General features: G+C 40.3%; 1 protein-coding gene across 5 annotated transcripts in view; it reads left to right on the top strand.

Moving 5' to 3' along the window:
• CDH8 (cadherin 8) overlaps nt 1-19,124 on the top strand; it is a 234,424-nt gene that overhangs the window by 111,089 nt on the left and 104,211 nt on the right. For all 5 annotated transcript variants that reach the window (XM_081871927.1, XM_081871929.1, XM_081871928.1 and 2 more), the window contains one exon: nt 10,946-11,065. In XM_081871927.1, coding sequence (XP_081728053.1) covers nt 10,946-11,065 — 120 coding nt within the window. The remainder of the gene's footprint in view (nt 1-10,945; nt 11,066-19,124) is intronic.

Genomic DNA, 19,124 nt, shown 5'->3' on the forward strand with positions numbered 1-19,124 from the left:
TTAGATATCAATGTCAGCATATCATTAGGTTATATACTTCAAACTGAAATTCAAATATTTATAGATAGTTATGACATGAGTGGAACTGTTCAAGAAATAGATATGTGTGTGTGTGTGTGTGAGAGAGAGAGAGAGAGAGAGAGAGACAGACAGACAGACAGACATATATATCTGCATACAGGTTCGGGTTCATAAATTAGATAAAACTTTATGTTGCTGTTGCTGTTTTATTTTATTTTCATTCGATCACTTAAAGAAATTGATTTGCAATTGGAGGATTAAGCAGAAGCAAAAGAATGTACTTCAACCCCACACTGGTTAAAGCATTGAGGGGAAGGCAGCAACCCCCCAACCAAAGGCCAGTTGAGGTTGGGGGAAGATTCTTTCCAGTCCTGTCAACCAGTGACCCAAGTAGTTGAGTGAGACTGTAATGGTCCCAAACTCTCATGGACAAGGGCTTTTAAGGCCTCCCTCTCTCCTTCCCTCTCACAAGATCTTGTGGGGAGACCTTTTGGGGTCTCACAAGAACACAACAACAAAAGCCCACCCCACTCTCTGAGCTCCTGTGCCGCAGGGCAAAGTTATTCTGTGTTCAGGGAGCACTCAGAGCAGGACTTAATGCATGACTAATGACCACTGATAATGCGAACCCTCCAAAATACCAAACATGAATAAATCCTCACATGAATTAAACATACGGTATTAATTTTGACATTTTTCTTTTTTTTAAAAAAAAAAAGGAATGGAAATGAATGTTTCTTAAACTTCAAGGTAACACTAATTTGCATGTCAACAAGTTATCCAGGTTTATATGAGATTATTGTAGTGTTATACAGAGCAGTATTGTTACCATGACAACAACTAGCATGCTACCTCTGAGAATTTTTTTTTAAGGACATCTAAGTAATTGTATCACTTTGGAAAGAAAGCTAGACCTAAAGCTGGAGGTGGATTGACTTTAGTATTATGCAATCTCTTTCAGATTGTACTGGAAGGTCCATGTTCCATTATATAGCTATACAAAGCACAAGTTATACTTGGGATCTTTTAATGGTTAAAGCACACCCAATCAATGAAAAGGATCCTGAGACTGAACTCTTGCTTGAGAACCTCCTTGTTAGTTCAGGAAAAGATCCATTGGGCTGTATCCAACTTTCTGTGTCTGCTAGTACAAAGGCTGTTCTGCTGGGAGGCGGGTGAATTTTAATGATGTGCAGCAGATGAATCAAGTGCAACAGTTTCTCTAGCCGCAGTTCCTTATGTAACAGATCACACAATCAACTGCAAAGCAAAAGTATCAGCAACCTGCTTAAGCATTCTCTTGCCCATCAACATTCTGCTGGCACAAAACGTTACAGAGGAACATGTATACTACTAAGTAACTTTAACTTAGCACTGTGCTGGATACAACTCCCCGACTTCAGCACTGCAAGGATAACGAAGATATGAACATAGTCACTGGAGTAAAATAGGCCACAACATTATTAAGAAACACAATTAGTGCATCAAACTCTTACCTGCAAAAAAGAGAGAAAAGCAATTGACGTTAGTCATGGAGGAGAGCAAAAGTTGTCGCTGTGCCAATTGGTTCTCCTGCCAATTGACCCTAGGCTCCACCTGCACACTGCATTGGTCCTGATCAGGCCAGCCTGCCTTTTGCTTAAGGGTATATGTCAAAGCCCCCTGCCCATGTGTATGTGTGCATAAACACCTACATGCCCATCTGTTGTGATTTGGTGGTGCTGTAAGGTTTTTTGTGACTACTCCCCAAATCCATCAAATGGTTTTGTTTTGGGTGTTTTTTTAGAGAGAGTGAGAGAGAAATATGGCAATGTCCATTTTGACCTGCAGTTCCTGGAGGACTAGCCATGGGTCAATGTGGCCCCCAGCCTAGAAAACAGTTAGCTAGCTCTGCCCTAGTGGTGCTTTCAGATGTTGAAGCAGGGTTTGTTCAGTCACAGAATGTCAGGGGCACAGCCCTGTTCTTTGGTCATTATGCAGTGGGGTCCCCTTATACCTGTAACACTTTACATTTGTAACGCAACTTTTCCCCAAGTAGCTCATGTTTCTACCTCTCTTCATTTGATCCCCTCAACAATCTTGTTAGGTAGGTTAGGCTGAGAGTGAGAATGGCCTATGGTCACCTAGTGAACTTCATGGACAAGTGGGGATTTGACCCCAACATTCTGACCACTACACCACCCTGGGTCTTGATGGGGTTACACCTAAATGTTGGGAAAGTCACAATTTATTTAGTAATTATTTCAGTTATTTACATGCCATCTTACAAGGTAGAGATTCCTCAAGGCGGTTCGCATTCGTTATGAAACATAGAGCGTGATAGATGCAATTAAGAGAACAGTATTATTTTTATGCACCCAAAAATATTCAAACTTGGCTAATCTAGACATGTTAACTGCAATTCACAGACATACCATCTTGCTGCACACTTATATGGGATATTGCTTTAGTGAACACAGCAAACATTTGGACTACACATCTCCAAAATCAGGCCTAGGGAACCTGTGGCCCTCCAGATACTGCTGGACTACAATTTACATCATCCCTGACCATTGGCAATATTGGCTCAGGATGATGGGAGTTGGAGCCCATCAGTGGTTGGGGGGGGGGGAGCTACAGGCTTGATATTCCTGTCCTAAATCAAGTGAACACTGCAGCTTGCCAGAATTTAGTAGCAGGGATAATGCACACACTTATATATATACATATACACCAGCAAACCCTACTGGGCGAGAAAGCATGCTCTAAGGTACAGTATGACCAGTTTTCTTCTCTCTCCCTGCCCCCTCCTAACCATTACAATCTTTCAGCAGAATGGTTCATTCATTGAATATGAATGCATGCAAATTTCTAATGCCACGAGCCCAGTCCTTCAGGGCATACAAGTTTTATTTATTTTTTCCCCCAGTACACACATTTCAACAGCCCGCCCCTCATCTGCCTTTTCCTTCTTCCTCAAGGGTGCTGTATGCATTTTTCTTTCTGAATAATGTGCACATTCGGTACCCTGACTAAGACATAAAAAACAGAGCCAAAGCAACAGAACAGCACTACCCAAGTGCACATATCTTTACTTTATGAAGGATTTTAATCTAGTTTGTCAGCAAACAGAAACTAGTTTGTGCGTCAGGGAGGGGGAGAGAGGGAGAGAGAGAGAAAGAAAAAGAAAGAAAGAAAGAGCTTTCAGATGACCTGTTTATTGAACATCCATTCTGATTTGTTTGCAGGGAGATGATATGGCATTGGCTATTTAATGAGCAGTCATTCTGATTTGTATATGCAGAGGTTAGATGATGTTTCATCAAAGCAAATGTTGCCTCACTTTCCAGTGCATATCCCCATCGCTTTCCTTATTGCAAACAGCATGCCATTGAGAAGCAGGTGGATTGAGCAGTACCTCCCAGTCAACCTGAATTCGTTGGTATGTGATTGAATCCCACCCCCAAATAGTGACAGTCTGGATGTGCCTAGAGAGATCAAGGAGCAACTGTTATCATTATCTGCCTCTGTGGGTCACTATGTGCATTTTGTAAGGCAGAATCTTCAAAAGCTGCACTAACGGAGTGAAACAATGAGCCTTGGTTAACATTGAAAGGTGTTCATTAATTAAAATCTGTTGCACCTTTTTGCAGCCTTCACTTACTTGCCGTGTGATTCACATTACAGAAATGTGTCTTGAGGAAAGTCACAGTGAGTCGTAAAAATAACATGTTAAAATAGCCCTACATATCTATCCCAAAATGTGCTAATGTTATGTAAGGTAGCATTATGTGTGTCTCAAAGGAAGAAGCACATTTTCTGGATGCTGCTGCAGTAGCCTCTGCAAAAAATCACCTATATTATTAGAAGTGGAACTTAAAGCAACTTAGGCCATAATAGCAACTTTCTTATTTAAAAACCAACCAACCCCCAAGAGGTACCATACCAAATGTGTCTCACTAAAAAAAGTTTGTTATGGCCCTAAAGGGGTTCTGAATATACTCTGATTATTATTTTTAAGATACACATCTTTTTAGCTGCTAATTATTTGGGTTAAAACTTAAGCCATTTTTTAAAAGACAAAAACTTCACTCCAACACTTTTTAACAACTGTGTTTGATATTTTTCACACCACATATAGTACATTTTAGACAGGACTGGCATCACTTGAACTTGATCATTGGTAGAGGTGCTGGTAGAAAGCATGTGACCACTGGACCACAAGTCCCATCATCCCTGATCATCAGCCATGGCAACTGGGGATGGTGGGAGTTGTAGTTGTTCAAACAACATCTGAAAGGCCACAGGTTCCCCACTTTAGTGCTAGTAGGATGGCCTGACCTTCATATGTGTACTTCTGCTGTTGGAAGGAAAAACAAAACAAAGTGGGGCTAAAGCCAGACTGGGCTTCTGTGTTTCAAGGTGGAAAATTAAAGAGAACCAGCATTTTCTTCATCTAAGGCATCTGTATTGAAAACAGTATCATGCCACCTTTAACAGTCATGGCTTCCCCAAAAGAATCATGCAGACTGTAGATTGTTAAGGGCACATAGGAGTCCCCTAACAGCTGTAACTTAACGGACTACAGTTCCCAACATTATTTTGGGGATTTTAATGTATAGTACATCTAGGACCTCATAAAAACATCAGTTTCTTGGGAGATTCTAGTGTCTACTGGACATTCACTCACCAAGGCCAAGTGTCTTATGTGTATGCATTAACATTAGAAATGTATCTGCTTATAATGAACACATGGGGGGTGGGGTTCATATGAACATGGAAAGATAAACCTGAGCACAACTCTCAGTTCACTTGTGAATCCCAGTAACTGGCATACTGGCAGTGGAGGAAGAACATATCCGTCATAGCTGATAGCCATTGCTTGTCCTAACCGCCATAAATATGCCATTGATAACCTTATCTCTTCCCACCATTACCACCTTGGTAATGTTTCTAGCTGGTCATTATAAGAACTACTATTTCATTCTATTTAGGAATTGGTGCCTGAGTTTGCTATTTCTTCTCTTCCCTTCCTCTCCATTTTTCCTTGTGTGACATGTCTTTCAGATTGTAAGCCCATATCTTGTTTCAGTTGACTGAAAGTAAGCTGCTGGGACAGCATTTTGGGCTGAAGATAAAAAGGGGATAAAAAAATAGGGGGGGGGGATTAATTCAGGATCACTTGGTTCTGGGGAATTTATTTGAATGGATGGGTCTACCCAGCCATGACAGTGATTTCGAAAAGCCCACTTTTAAGCCCTGGGGGAATTATAACTGGTCTAAATTGAGAAGGTCAAATAGGTGAAGAATTATCACTTTTCTTTTTGCAGTCCAGTGAGTAATGTTTCCTGTAAAAACAGTCAGCACTAAGTTGCCCCTTCGTGCTTTTTGCATGAAGGGATATGCAGCACCCTTAACAGATTATATTTCCCAGGATTCTTTGGGGGAAGTTATTACTGCTAAAGTGGCCTTATTGCTTTAAATGTATGGTGTGAATATGGTCTAAGCTTTTAACATTTTCTGGCCAGGTAGAAATATAATGCATTCCACCATAGTGGAGAAGACATGGCCAGGCCACCTCTGTACCTGCTCTGCCTGCTCTACAAGAGCTATGTGTCACTGGCATCTTCTAGGTTCCTGCTCTCCATTCGTAGGAGCCTTTTCTTTTTAAAGCTGAACTTGAACTGGATAGCCCTTCAAACAGAGAATGCTTTCATATGGAGGGCTGCCCTCTGCACAGCAAGACAGATGTGGGAATAATAAGCCTAGAACTTACAGGTTGCAGTTGGACAATGACAGGGCTTAATTTGAAGCAGAACTCACAGGAGTCAGAGCTTCATCTTCATTTTCCATGAAGATGCTCATCCTGGGGATTTATTTCCATAACTTGCATCACTCAGCACAGCAAAAGATGACGCGATCTGGATCTTCATAACTGATAGAACGTGTTCTATGCTTCTGTGTTCCCTGCAAGAGAACTGCTGCCCTTTTAAGAAAGGCTTTGGAAGAACTTGGTTCCATTGCAAAGAATCCTTGCATAGTGGTAGTGGAGAGGGAACAAATCAGTGTTTTTAAGTTTCCTTTTGCTGCCTCCTCCCCTTCTCTTCATTTTAAGTAGTGAAAAGAAGATAATGGAGTTGTGCAGGGGAAGGTTGCAGTTACATAATAATCACATTATGTTTTATTTTGATCAGGAAATTTTATTTTAACATGATTCATTGTGAGATGTTGGGCACTCTCACTGGCTGCATTCTGACAGTTTTCCTGACACTGCCTTACCTAATGATTTATGCAACCTTTCACATGACATAAAAGACACTTTTGGGAATCTCATTCCTGTGCAAATTCCTTCCAGAACAAATCTGTTCATAGCCCCTTTGACCCAGAAAATGGCAGGGTGAAATTTGGGGTGGTATTCTCAAAGAATCATAGAATTGCTGATTTGGAAGGGACCCTAAGGATCATCTAGTCCAACCCCTTGCAATGCAGGACTCTCAGCTAGATCATACATGGCAGATGGCTATCCAACCTCTGCTTTTATAAACCTTTGTGTTTTCATGGGGGAATCATGGGGGAACAGAAGTGCACATGTGCATGTGGGGCATTCCCTCTCTTCCTCCCCACCCCTCTATCTGCCTTAGTCTCCCATCAGTAAAATACAAATAAGATTCACCAGCAGTGAAATGGTGCTTGGAGGAAAAACACTGATGTTTGGCTGTGTGGCAGTTTTGTTAAGACTCATCTTTAACAGAAAATAGCTGGGAGAACTAAAGTGGAGAATTGGCTTGGCAAGAAAGCTGAAGTGATTGTCTTTTATTTATTTATTTGCAAACTTTCAAAATCTCTTGCATTTCACAATAATGAAGGTTGGACTTCAACCATAGTTTGAATGTATATAAACATTTGAATTCTGAGTTCAGAATTTGACATCCACAAGTGAAATTATTTCACCTGTTCTGACCAGCTAAATGAAATTAATATATATTTTGCTAAATTTCATTATCAGGCACTGTCAGATCATGTCAAATGCTGATGGCTACTGCATGCCAGCTTCAAGATTCTGCCAAATGTTGACAGCTGCCACTGCAGAATCCATGAATATGAAATGCTGATGCTGAACCTTAAATATTATTGGAATACTTGCACACACAAAGAGAGAGGTTGCCCAGAGAAAAGCTAGAGGAGCACATTTGCGGGGAAGAGATCAAATTAATCTCAACTCTAGCTAGATTTACAGACTTCAAATCATTCTGGTTCAGAGGATTTTTAAAAACACACACATTGAGATGGGCTGAGCTTGTCTTACCTCAAGGCTTCTTCACATGTTACACTGAACAGAGGTACAAGCTGTCTCTACAAATGTGCAAGTGTTTGTGTGAAATATTTGTACAACTCAACTACTGTATGCCTAAGTACACAGATTTGCACTCATTGAATGTTAGATGTGAATAACTGTACTATTTTGAACACAGATAGTACACTCATTGAATGCAATATATGAACACTATTATTATGTATGATGTGTTAACAAAGCTTGGCCAAGGGAGAATAACTTTAACCCTCTACTTATAATTTAACTTCCACTGCTGGGTATCTGGTGTACTAACCCAACCATTAACAAAACTTGTACTAGTGATTACAGCCTGGGAGCAGAATTGAATAGCATAGGGACACATAGTGGCACCAAATTATTTGGAGATAATGACTGGATGACTGGTCAGTGAAGGTGTTGGATCCTGTGTGGAGTTGTCAACTGGAACCCTGAAATTAGGCTCATCTGTTACCATTCTTGGCTAAGATGTAAAGAAAAATGCTTAGTATAGCATACCATATAATACCATAGCATACCATATAACTTGGAGTTGTTTGACTTGCAACACACATGTGTGGATATATAAAAAAGAATTCCTTGATGCCAAGATCCAAGTTTGGGGCAAGTACTCTCTGATGAGAGTTTAATTAATGCATGAATGGCATCAAGGAATGCCTCATACCACACACTCCTTAATCACTTCTCAGTAATGGTTGATTTCTTTGAGTATGGTCTTTAGGAACAGTCAAGGTGCAATTGTGTTTGGCATACTGTTTGGTTATATGCTTGTTTGTACTTTTGGAACCCAGTGATGTCCATTTATGATTGGGGTATCAGTATGAAATCAGACCTGTCCAGGATCACAGTATTCTGTTGCGAGTTCAGCTATTAGGCTGACACCCCAGTTGCTCCCCCTCCTGAAGTATGTTTCCTCACTCACAAAGTTACACCAAACCATTCACTACAACCTTTTCTTGGGCCACTGACTCAATATTGCCTATCCTATTAATTAATGCCATCATTTGTTTTCTAAAAGACATACCAGCAACAAATCAAGGAAAATTGACTTAAATATGATTTGGCTAACATTCTCTGCAACCATAATCCAAAGAATGATCTGAAAAGGTTAAGCAATTATTTGACTTTTTTAAAAAAAAACTCTGGCTAATGCAAAGTAAAAGAAACTGGAGGAGACAAAGCTATTTCTGAGACAACAGAGGATATTCAGTTTCTGCCAATGGCTTCCTCTAACTATTATAGGTGGAAATCAAAGAAGGAAAATATATCATTTTCAAACCATTGATTTTCTATGCTGCAGCTGTAACGCAGCCAGTTTCTTTGAAATATGCTATTGCAAAACCTTAAATACAATATATTATATTGTATTATTCATCTGGAATTTTGTACCTCTTTGATATGCTTCCTTTGCAAATGCTTGGAAATCCACATAATTTAAATAGGTAGTTTTATTTTACATTTTACAAAGGTACTTCAAATAATATGACTATTCTAAAATAAAAGTACTTCAAGAAGTTTCACCCTGTTGGTGTATTACTGCTGAATGGCACACACGGAAATCAGGTTTTTAAGTCTAGAGATTGATAAATCAGTCAATTTGCAGTCTTAGGTTTATTCATAAATCCATTCCAACCTGTTGCAACATTAATATGTAATTTAATTTAATTCAAAGCCATTTTAAAGTTATTTATTGAAAAGTCAATTTCAAATCCATAACCTGAAATTGTATATTCTTGGTGTTAGAAGTGCAACTGCAGGGATCTTTCAGTAAGCAACTTAGGGGTTAATTCTCTTAATCTTAAAATCAACTCACCGAAAGTGGGACAGGTGCAGATGTTGCTTAGCAACCAGGCATATTGACACAATGATTGTTGAGGTAGTGTGTTCTTTGATTGGCTGAATCATCCTGAGAGACGTTCTCCTCTCTTGGTGTTTAGTTGAAAGTCTCCCTGCTACGAACAAGGCCTGAAGTAAACAAAACAAAACCTTTCTGTTCCTTTCTCCTCAAACTATACAGGGTGCTTTGCTGAGTTTCCTCAGTAAAGTTTTAACAAGACTTTTCTCTCTGGACTCTGTGTTATTTAAGTGCCTTTGCTAATGTCCAGAAGGACAAGGGCAAAGAGGAAGATCCATTGTTGAATGCCCCTTGCTTGCAACCATAGAAACATTCACAAGCCTTGCCATAAAAAAAAATACTTAATAAGAAATCTGTAAAAAGACAACCCAAGAGCACTCTAACATTTTTACTTCCACCCTGTTGGTGAGAAACTGCCAAGGATAATCCATCACAAGGATTATCCATCTTTGGTTCTCCCCCCTCCCCATGCCTGCTGTTGTCATAATATTTCACTTAAAATAAGTTTTTATAAATGTATTTTATTTTTTAAAATACATCTTGCAGATCTCCTTTGCAGGCTGTGCTCTGTGTGCCTTCCACCACCCTCAGTACTTAAAGTATGATGAGTGGCAATACAGTATAGAGTCTTCTCTGGAGTTCCTTCCTTCCTGGAGAACTATTTCCCTTTGGTAGTTCACTTTGCTTGTTCCTAAGCTCTTTTTAGGTTCCACACCAAGACTGAACATCTTTCAGATGGGCTTTGATAATGCCCCCCCTACACAATTTGTGCTGCCCTGATAATTATTGCTGATTGATGTTGTGCTACTAATTAGTATTGTATTTAAAACAGCAACAACATACATTTTATATTGTGTTTATAGCTTGGATCCCATAGTGGCTGGTGGGCCAGAAAGGGGTGGTGTGGTGTTGTTGCTTACCTAGCTTCCCAATGCAGAAGTCACTGCCAGTAACCAAAGGGGGGGGGGCATTCAGTGGAAAGGTCAGTGCAGTGTGGGCACAGCAGTAGGAGTGTCAATTTGGCTCCATCACTGCACACTGCACACATTGCGCATTGCTATCTCTTCTAAGTACCAGTTGAAAGCAGCTTCATTTTCTTCTGCTTGTAACAAATCCTAATGTTTAGGTCTGATTGTGTTTTTATTGTTAGGCTGCTGATACCTTAGTGTTTAATTGTTTCTGTGGCCTTGGCTTGTTTGCCTGTTTACTGCCAAGCTGTCTTGGGTGGCTTATGCAGAAAGGCACAGTGCAGATGTCTTAAATAAAACATCAATATTTAGAGAGCATTGTAATTTGCAATGATGCTATGCGCATTGCCTTGCTGAGTGCATGTCTGTGGGTTGGTGAAGAGGAGGGCTCATAAACTGCAGAGATGTTAGGATTGCAGTGCTTTGCACATCAATGTATGTTTAAGAATGAATTTAACTCTGCCATCTGAAGTCCTTCTGCATGGTGACACTGAGGATCTGGAGCTCACTACCAAGAGAAGGTTCATCCTTCTGCCTTGTTTCTGATCTTGAGATAAACTTTGCTGACCCTTATTCAAACAACTGTTAGAGTCTTCTGATCGTTTGAGGAATGGCTTGCTCTGGTTTCAGCTATTTCTTTACTGCTCAGCTGATACCATGTTTTATTTTCTGTATGGGTGGTTTATTAAGATATTAATGGAAGAGAGTATGGAGCGAGTCCTCTGTCCAGATTCTTTCCTAACATACTGCCAACTGGCATTCTTCATCAACCATACTTTTCTTTTTCACTAGGTACTTACGTTACCAAAGTGACAGCCACCGATGCGGATGACCCTGTTTACGGAAACAGTGCCAAGCTCGTCTACAGCATCTTGGAGGGACAGCCTTACTTCTCAGTTGAACCACATACAGGTGGGTGCTTCTGAATGCTAACTTCCCCTGAGTTATATGATATGTGAGGAGCACGGCTTCCTGAATGCTGCTTTGCTTCCTGCATTTCAACATAATGTGTAGGTAGGTGGCTGTCAACATTAGTCAATCTGCAGAGCATAAGTATCTGACTCATTTCCCATGGCTGCACAGAAAGACCTGACAAAGTACAAAGATAAAAAAGGAAGAAGACTGCTTACAAATGTTGTTGCAGTAACTGAGACTGAGATACCAAAAAAGGTCAAGTAAAAAGCCCACTGTTAGTGAAATATTGCAACATATTTTAATAAGATGTTGTTCAAGTCCTCCAAACAGAAGCAAAACCTATTGGGGGGGGTTATGGGTGTGCAAAATGTATTATAAGTTGTTAAACCTTTCTTTTAATAGTGCCATAGAGTATGTATATACACACTTTTATGCACTAGGTTCTACATTCTATTTTTCAACCAGGGTTGGGAAATCTCAGACCAGGAACTAAAAATGGCCCCCTAAGCCTCTCTGTTAAAATCTCTGGTCACATTGGTGTAACATGGTTTCCAGTGCCAGGAGCCATGCGGAGGTGTGGTGGTGGAGGGAACTGGATAGAGTACGCATGTACATTCAACTGCCTAATAGCATCTGCATTGCCCAGGAGATCGCAGCCACAGACATAAGTAAAGAATTGCCCCAATTGTCTGGAAAGATTACTTCCTAGTTTGCATGGAGAAGCCATTTTCAACAGAGCCCAGCATCAGAAGCACATAGCTGTGGGTGTTGTAATTTTGCACCCGTAATAATTTTGCACCTGGGACAACAGCCCTTGTGACCACCATGCTATGCCACTGTCTGCTATCTTCGCACAATGCCCCACCTACACATCATCTCCTCAACCACACTTGCCATCATTGTTCCCAGCTTTGCATTTTTCTTGGGTGGTTTGTTGGTTCCCTCCCAGCTTGCCTAGATGGATAATGTGTAGGGTGTAGAAACTAGCCTACTGCATAATGGTAAAATTTACATTATGCCCAGCTTTGGCTCTGACTCTGCCCATGTGATTGCCAGATGGTTGCTAAGAGGGAATTGTGGCCCTTGGACATAAAAGCTCTGGTTCAATCTCTGGCATCTTCAGTTAAAGTCTTTTTTGTGTTTCTTGTGTTACATAAATATCCCATCGACACACACACACACACACACACACACACACACACAATTGTCCAGTAGCACCTTAGAGACCAAATAAGTTTGTTCTTGGTATAAGCTTTCTTCAGATACACTGAAATAGGTCACCAGACCCTTACATATAGTGGGAGGGTGGGTTGGGGTTTTTCTCAGAAGGATAGTGGGAGATGGGTGATTGACTCAATGGGTATGGTAAACCTGTTGACAACTGTTAACGACTGCAATTAGTCCTACAGGAAAAAGCAAGGGATAGTATGCAGATGGTTAGCATATGTAATGAGACAGGAATCCAATATCTCTATTAAGACCAGGTCTCCCCATAGTTTTCAGTTTAGTGATAAGTTGTAATTCAGCAACTTCTCTTTCAAGTTGGTTTCTGAAATTCTTTTGTAATAAGACAGCTGCTTTGAGATCCTGTATTGAATGTCCTAGGAGATTGAAGTGTTCTCCTACTGGCTCCTCTGTCTTGTGATTCCTGATGTCAGATTTATGTCCATTTATCCTTTGGTGTAGGGTTTGGCCTGTTTGTCCAATATAGAGAGCTGAAGGGCACTGCTGGCATTTGATGGCATACACAATGTTAGAAGATAAGCAATTCAATAGGCCTGAGATGGTATGTTTCATGTTCTTGGGTCCAGTGATGGTGTTGTCTGGGTCTATGTGGCAGCAAAGTTGGCATCTGGGTTTATTGCAGGCTCTGGTACCAGGCTCCTTGGGCAAAACATGGGATAAATCTCCCATGTTTTGCCCAAGGAGCTCAAGATGCCACATCTTACCCTCACAACAACCCTCTGAGGTAGGTTAGCTTCATGATTAACTCACCTATTCTTTTCTGTACTGAAGATGGCTCTTTCACCTGAGTGGGAAAGGATGATGGGAATTGTAGTCCATCAAAATCAGGAGGGTCACATGTCCCACACTCCCAGCCTAACTTTCCACAGTAGCTCAGTGGGTTTAACACCAGTTTGTACCAGAAGCCATAATGACTGACCACTTGTCCCAGTATCATCTGTATACTTCAGGTACATAATTTAAATCCGAGAGTTACTGAAACATTGCACTGAATTCAGACTCAGGCATGGTCAATACCACCCTGGTTCCTCAGCCATTAAGTGAAAACTGCCAGATGCTTGACAACCCTTTGCATTTTCAGTCCCAAGTAGGCAACAAAAAGGAGGATTGTTGAATTATGAATGCAGTGCACAATAGTTCCAAGGCTTTATATTTTGGAGGCTGCTGAAATATTGAGTAACCTTAGAATGGAAGCTATTTACCTATTGTGACTTGTATTTTAGGAAGCATTACGGATGGGCCCTATAAATTATATGACCTTCAGCTCAGTTAAAATTTGTCTGTTTAAGTTCTCAGTAGTGGATATGTATGGGTGCTTCTTTTGTGTTGGTACTGTTCGCTCTCTGTGTCTTTTTCTCTCATTATGCTGTCATTATGATGTGTTTCATTTCATTTCACCTATATTACAACTAGGGATGGGTGAATCTGTCAGCGTTGGTTTCTCTCAGTTTCTCATTTTTCCAGTCTTAAATTCTGTTCTCTACATTTTCATATCAGCTGACTTAAAAAAATGTTTTCCTGAAAATATATATTATTTTTCTCTAATATATATGTGTGTTTGTATGCAATTTTCCCTACTTACACATTTTTGCAAAAACATTTTGTTTCACTAATATTTGAATTATTTGTTTCATTAATACATCCAAAACAATATATGAACTGAAACTCAGTCATCCTTTGAAATTTGCACTCAGAATTATGCAAATTTTCAACCAAATATATCCAACCAAATAATATGCACAAAAATCCATATATTAGGGGAATATGTTAATAAAAATGCATACATTAGTGAAAATAACATACAAAATTGCATGTTATAAGGGCATTGGCTTGTATATTAGTCAAAACTACATACAAATATTGGTTTATGAGGAGAACTTCACAGTAAAATGCTGATAAATTTTCATGAGGATTCAAAAAAAATTCCAAACAGCTGCAGAATGTGGAGAAATGAATTTAAAAATGGGGAAAATGAGAAACCAAGAGAACAGAAATTGGCAGCTTCCTCCATCTTTATAGGACAGGTGTTATGATGCAGCCTAGAAGAAAACATCCTCTCCCCTCCACCTTTCTGAGCCTATGAGTTTTCTCTTTGAGTCTCTGAAATCATCTGCCCTGAGTCTCTGCCCCAGAGAATACATCCAAACGCCACTTGCCAACGCTTCACTTCTCATTCTGGAAAGCAAGGAAATGAGTTAGGAGAGAAGCAGTGATGGCTGATGCCCATTGAGACTGGTAGGGTGGAAGGCAGACAACTCAACCGAAGGTGGAGCCAGACTTCCTCCAGTTTAATCCTCATCCCTCTCTCATATGAGTTCCACAACACTGAGACTAAGAAGGAAGAAGTGAATAGCCAGAGTCACCCCTCTGGCCTGGTTGTGTGTAAGAAGGCAGGCAGGTGGAGGCTTGCTGAGGGGTGGGGCAGTATCCTGTTTGCCCTAATGGAGAGTAGGCCTCTCTAGCCTCTACTGGAGAGTAGGTCTGGAGGGAGAAGGGACCGAGCCCATTGGTTCCTTCAACACTATTAAAATAATTATAAGCAACAATTTAAACTGAATCCATAGCTTACACAATTTATTCAGAAGCGGAGACGCTGTTGGTCATTTTGTCAAATACAGTGGTACCTCGGGTTAAGAACTTAATTCGTTCTGGAGGTCTGTTCTTAACCTGAAACTGTTCTTAACCTGAGGTACCACTTTAGCTAATGGGGCCTCCCACTGCCACCAGGCTGCCGGAGCACGATTTCTGTTCTCATCCTGAAGCAAAGTTCTTAACCCGAAGTACTCTTTCTGGGTTAGCGGAGTCTGTAACCTGAAGCATCTGTAACCTGAAGCATCTGTAACCACTGTATTTTCCATGAGAGCTGAACACAGGAATATAAGAAAGTGCTTTATAGTGAGACCACTGGTCCATCTCCCTAAGAGTTGTGGCCCTCTGGGGTTTCAGACAGGAATCTCTCCCAGTCCTTCTTGAAGATTGAAACTGGTATATTATTATTATTATTATTATTATTATTATTATTATTATTATACCTTGATCAGGTACAAACCAGTACCTGGTTTCCCCAGCCACTCTGGGCAGCTTCCAACAGAGATGAAAAATACGCTAAAACATCAGTCCTTAAAAACTTCGTGCATGCTCTGCCACAGTGGTATACCACTTCCCTGAAATTCTCCAATGAGTTCAGAGGGAGTGGGAAAGCGGGGGTGGGGGGAATAAAAATGTGTCAGAAAATTATTTTCTTGCACCTGTGAAGTTGCATATAACTATTTCCAAATCAGGATCACATTTGTGTTTACTCAGGAACTCTATCTAGAAAGCCCAAAGCATAAAGGATGTAAATAAATCTTCAGAAGACAATTTTGTGATGTAGAATTCAATCTGCCTGGAGCTATTTCGAACTAGGAATATAAAGCCCTTAGATTCAAGCAGTGTGCAATTCGTTACTCAAGGAGCCACCTGTTTTAGAGCACAAGCACTTAAAAAACCCCAGCTTGATGAAAGAAATATGCCTCCAGATTTCTTGATAATCTGAACATTTGCAAGAAGTGTATATGATAATATCTTGTATGCACCGTGGACACTTTTACGGGTTTTATGGTGCAGTTGTTGGAAAGCCAGGACTAATAGATCAAATGTAGCTACAGTTTCCAGCAGTTTGTGCCATTGTAAATTAAACCGTCCCGGGGCTGGCATGCATAAAACATGTAAATGATGTAGGATTCTACGTGCATCTTTTGGAGTTTAGCAGTTTGCAGTTAAAACAGTATTGTTGTTTACAAGAGTAGGTGGAATAGGTGCAAAACATGTCTGGCATTGAACAGGAGCCATAGCTCAGTGCACATGCTTTGTGTGCTGGAGGTCCCAGGTGTCGGCATGTCCAAGTAGGACTGGGGGAAATTCACTGCCTAAAGTCCTGTAACATTACTGTAACTCACTGTGTACAATGATGAGCTAGTTGGGCCAATGGTCTGAAGTGGAATAATGCAGCTCCCTAAGATATCTGGGTTTGAGACTGCTTCTTGCATGTAATTAGATGTGTGCTTTTTAGAGCTGTGGATCTTTGTAGCACAGGAATACTACCATAAATACTCTGGATAAAGTGACAATAGGCAAAAGAGGGAGGCCTGTAGTGGTTGCAGGGTAGAACCATAGCTCACTGAAGGAGTATCTGATTTGTGTGTAGATGATACCATGTTTAATCCCTAGCATTTCCAGGTCAGACTGAGAAAGACTCCCTGTCTTAAATCCTGGAGAGCAGCTATCAGAGTAGATGGAACACATTGAACTGGATGGACTTATTGTTTTTATAGAAGATAGGGATTCTTAGCATGAATGAAAAGGCCTTTGGCTATTTGCAGTAAAATATACTTCAATAATTCAAGCAAACTAGACTGGGCCAAAAATAGCCCAGTGAGGACTAAACAAGCTTAATGCCCACAAAAGATGGAATAATAATTGGAGTGAATTGGGGGAGGGGGGTTGGGGCAGCAAAGAAAAGATGAATGGAATGAAGTATCATGGAAAAGGGAATGGCTGTCTGTCTAGCTTGCCAGAATCATGAGTAGGAGCACTCTACACTGCAACATTTAATTGCAGGTAATGGCCAAATGGACTGTGCCTGCAGAAGGAAGCTGACCTTACTGAAAGCTGTGTCTAGAACTTCCTGCTGCTCATGGAAATAGGGAAAGTGAAACAAAGTAAACACATATGTGAAGACAGCGCCTTAGCAATCTAGCTCCAGCTGATTTGGTCTTTAGTCCCCTGGGAAGCAGGGGAATGGATGCGTGAAAAAAACTCTTCTGGCACATAATTGATTTCACATCACGCATCCTGGCTTTGCACAACTTCTCAAGCACCCCAATGGGATCTTGAATATGTCTACATCATGCATCCATGAAGGGAACATCATATGCATCACAGAGGGGGTATATGTGTATGTGCGCACACTGTTTCTCTCTATTTCAGACCTTGCCTTGCTTGAACTTTAGAAATCTCTGTGAATCTCCACAGGCCCTGATTGTATTAAGCACCCTTTTATGTAGCCTAATTGATAGCTCTATCATAAGTAAAGAGTGCTAGCTGAAGACTTGCCACATATGATGTGCATTGGTGGAGATGAGATCCCATTCCTTCCTACAAACTCACAGTCCTGCTACTCTACGGCCCCTCCCTATACTTCTATCTATCCATCAATCACCCTGACTAGAGCAAGTATCAAGGATTGGCATAACTGGAAATTACTGATGGGGGAGGCTGACCCCTAGGAGATGGTGCCCCTGCACATAATTGTGGCTCAGATTGCAGGCCATTTACTTTGTCTTACAAAATTTCGAATGGGGGCCTATAGGAACATAGCAACCTTGATTTTTTGGTCAGTCTAGAATGTGAAAGAGTGTTGGAACAATGGAGCACAATGTTGAAAGTAACTGTCAACATACAAATGTACAAATTTAGGAAATTGTTCAGCATTGTTATGATAGGTGGTGGGCTTAGATACCTTCAGAATCCCTTGAGGGGTGCAATCTGTATATTTATGTCCTGTGCATGCAGTAACTCTTAGAAACCACTACAGTCAAGCAGTATATAAATTTGTTAAATAAAAATAAAATAAATGAACTCAATTCAGCACACTGATTTCTGTCAGTGAAGAGTATGTCATTCAGCGAGAGCTGTTTGACAGTGGAGTAGACTCCCTTGGGAAGTGGTGTTCTCTCCTTCCTTGGAAGTTTTTAAGCAGATCTGTCATTGCTGCTTTTGGATTCCTGCATTGCAGGAGGTTGGACTAGATAACCCTCAGTGTCCCTTCTAACTCTATGAATCTATGATTGTAAGTAATTATTATTATTATTATTATTATTATTATTATTATTATTATCTCACCACCACAGAATAATCTCCTCCTCCACCCCACTCTGTGTGGTTTGTAGCCCTGCCGTTGTTTCATTAATGAGAAGGCAAAAACAAACAATACTTTGAAAAAGATTAACAGCTTCTCAGGCAGGATAAACACACTCTGCAATGACACCAAATTAGTGATGTATCTTACAGTGGCTCACATCATTACAACCTCTATAAATCGCTACTATCATCTGCCAGTTTCTTATGAAGCTCTAACTTATTTCCCCCCCTCTATTGAGAAGTTGTCTTTCTAATATTATTTATAAAAGCATGCAAGTTTTGTTTATTCTCTAATAACTCACTGACTTCTAGTCCCCACTGTAGCCCCCTACCCATAGTTGTTGTCTAGAAGTTCAGCGGGAATATTTATTTTTCACCTAATGTGAGGTGGAGATGGTCTAAATCAAAACAGTCATTATTACAATTGCAATTACTGTAATGGCACATAATCTAAAGTGGCACCTTGTTCTATAATAGAGGCATGGAAGAACAGCAACAGGAACAACAACATCCAATTGTATTTAACTAATTTACATGTCATAGGAGTTTGCTGAAGTAATTGAACCCCTGTGCTATTGCTTTTCTTTTGAGTTTTGGGATTGTAGTAAACTGAGACTAATATGCAAAATCAGACACAGAAGAAAGCAAGAGTTCTGCTATTCTAAGTAAAGGGAACAGATCTGAACTAATTCCAGATTAATGTGTGGATCGGGATACAATTATCCTTTGGATTTCAAAGAATCATAGAATTGTAGATTTGGAAGGTACCTCAAGGGTCATCTAGCCCAACCAATGCAGAAACTTTTCATACTTTTTCCAAATTTCATACATTTCCATTTTTTTTTACATCATTCTTAGCTCAAAAAAGATCAAATGTGTTTAAAATGTGTATTTTAAGAATAAAATATGA

Source organism: Podarcis erhardii (assembly GCF_964252035.2).
Source record: "Podarcis erhardii genome assembly, chromosome: 7".
NCBI lineage: Eukaryota > Metazoa > Chordata > Lepidosauria > Squamata > Lacertidae > Podarcis > Podarcis erhardii.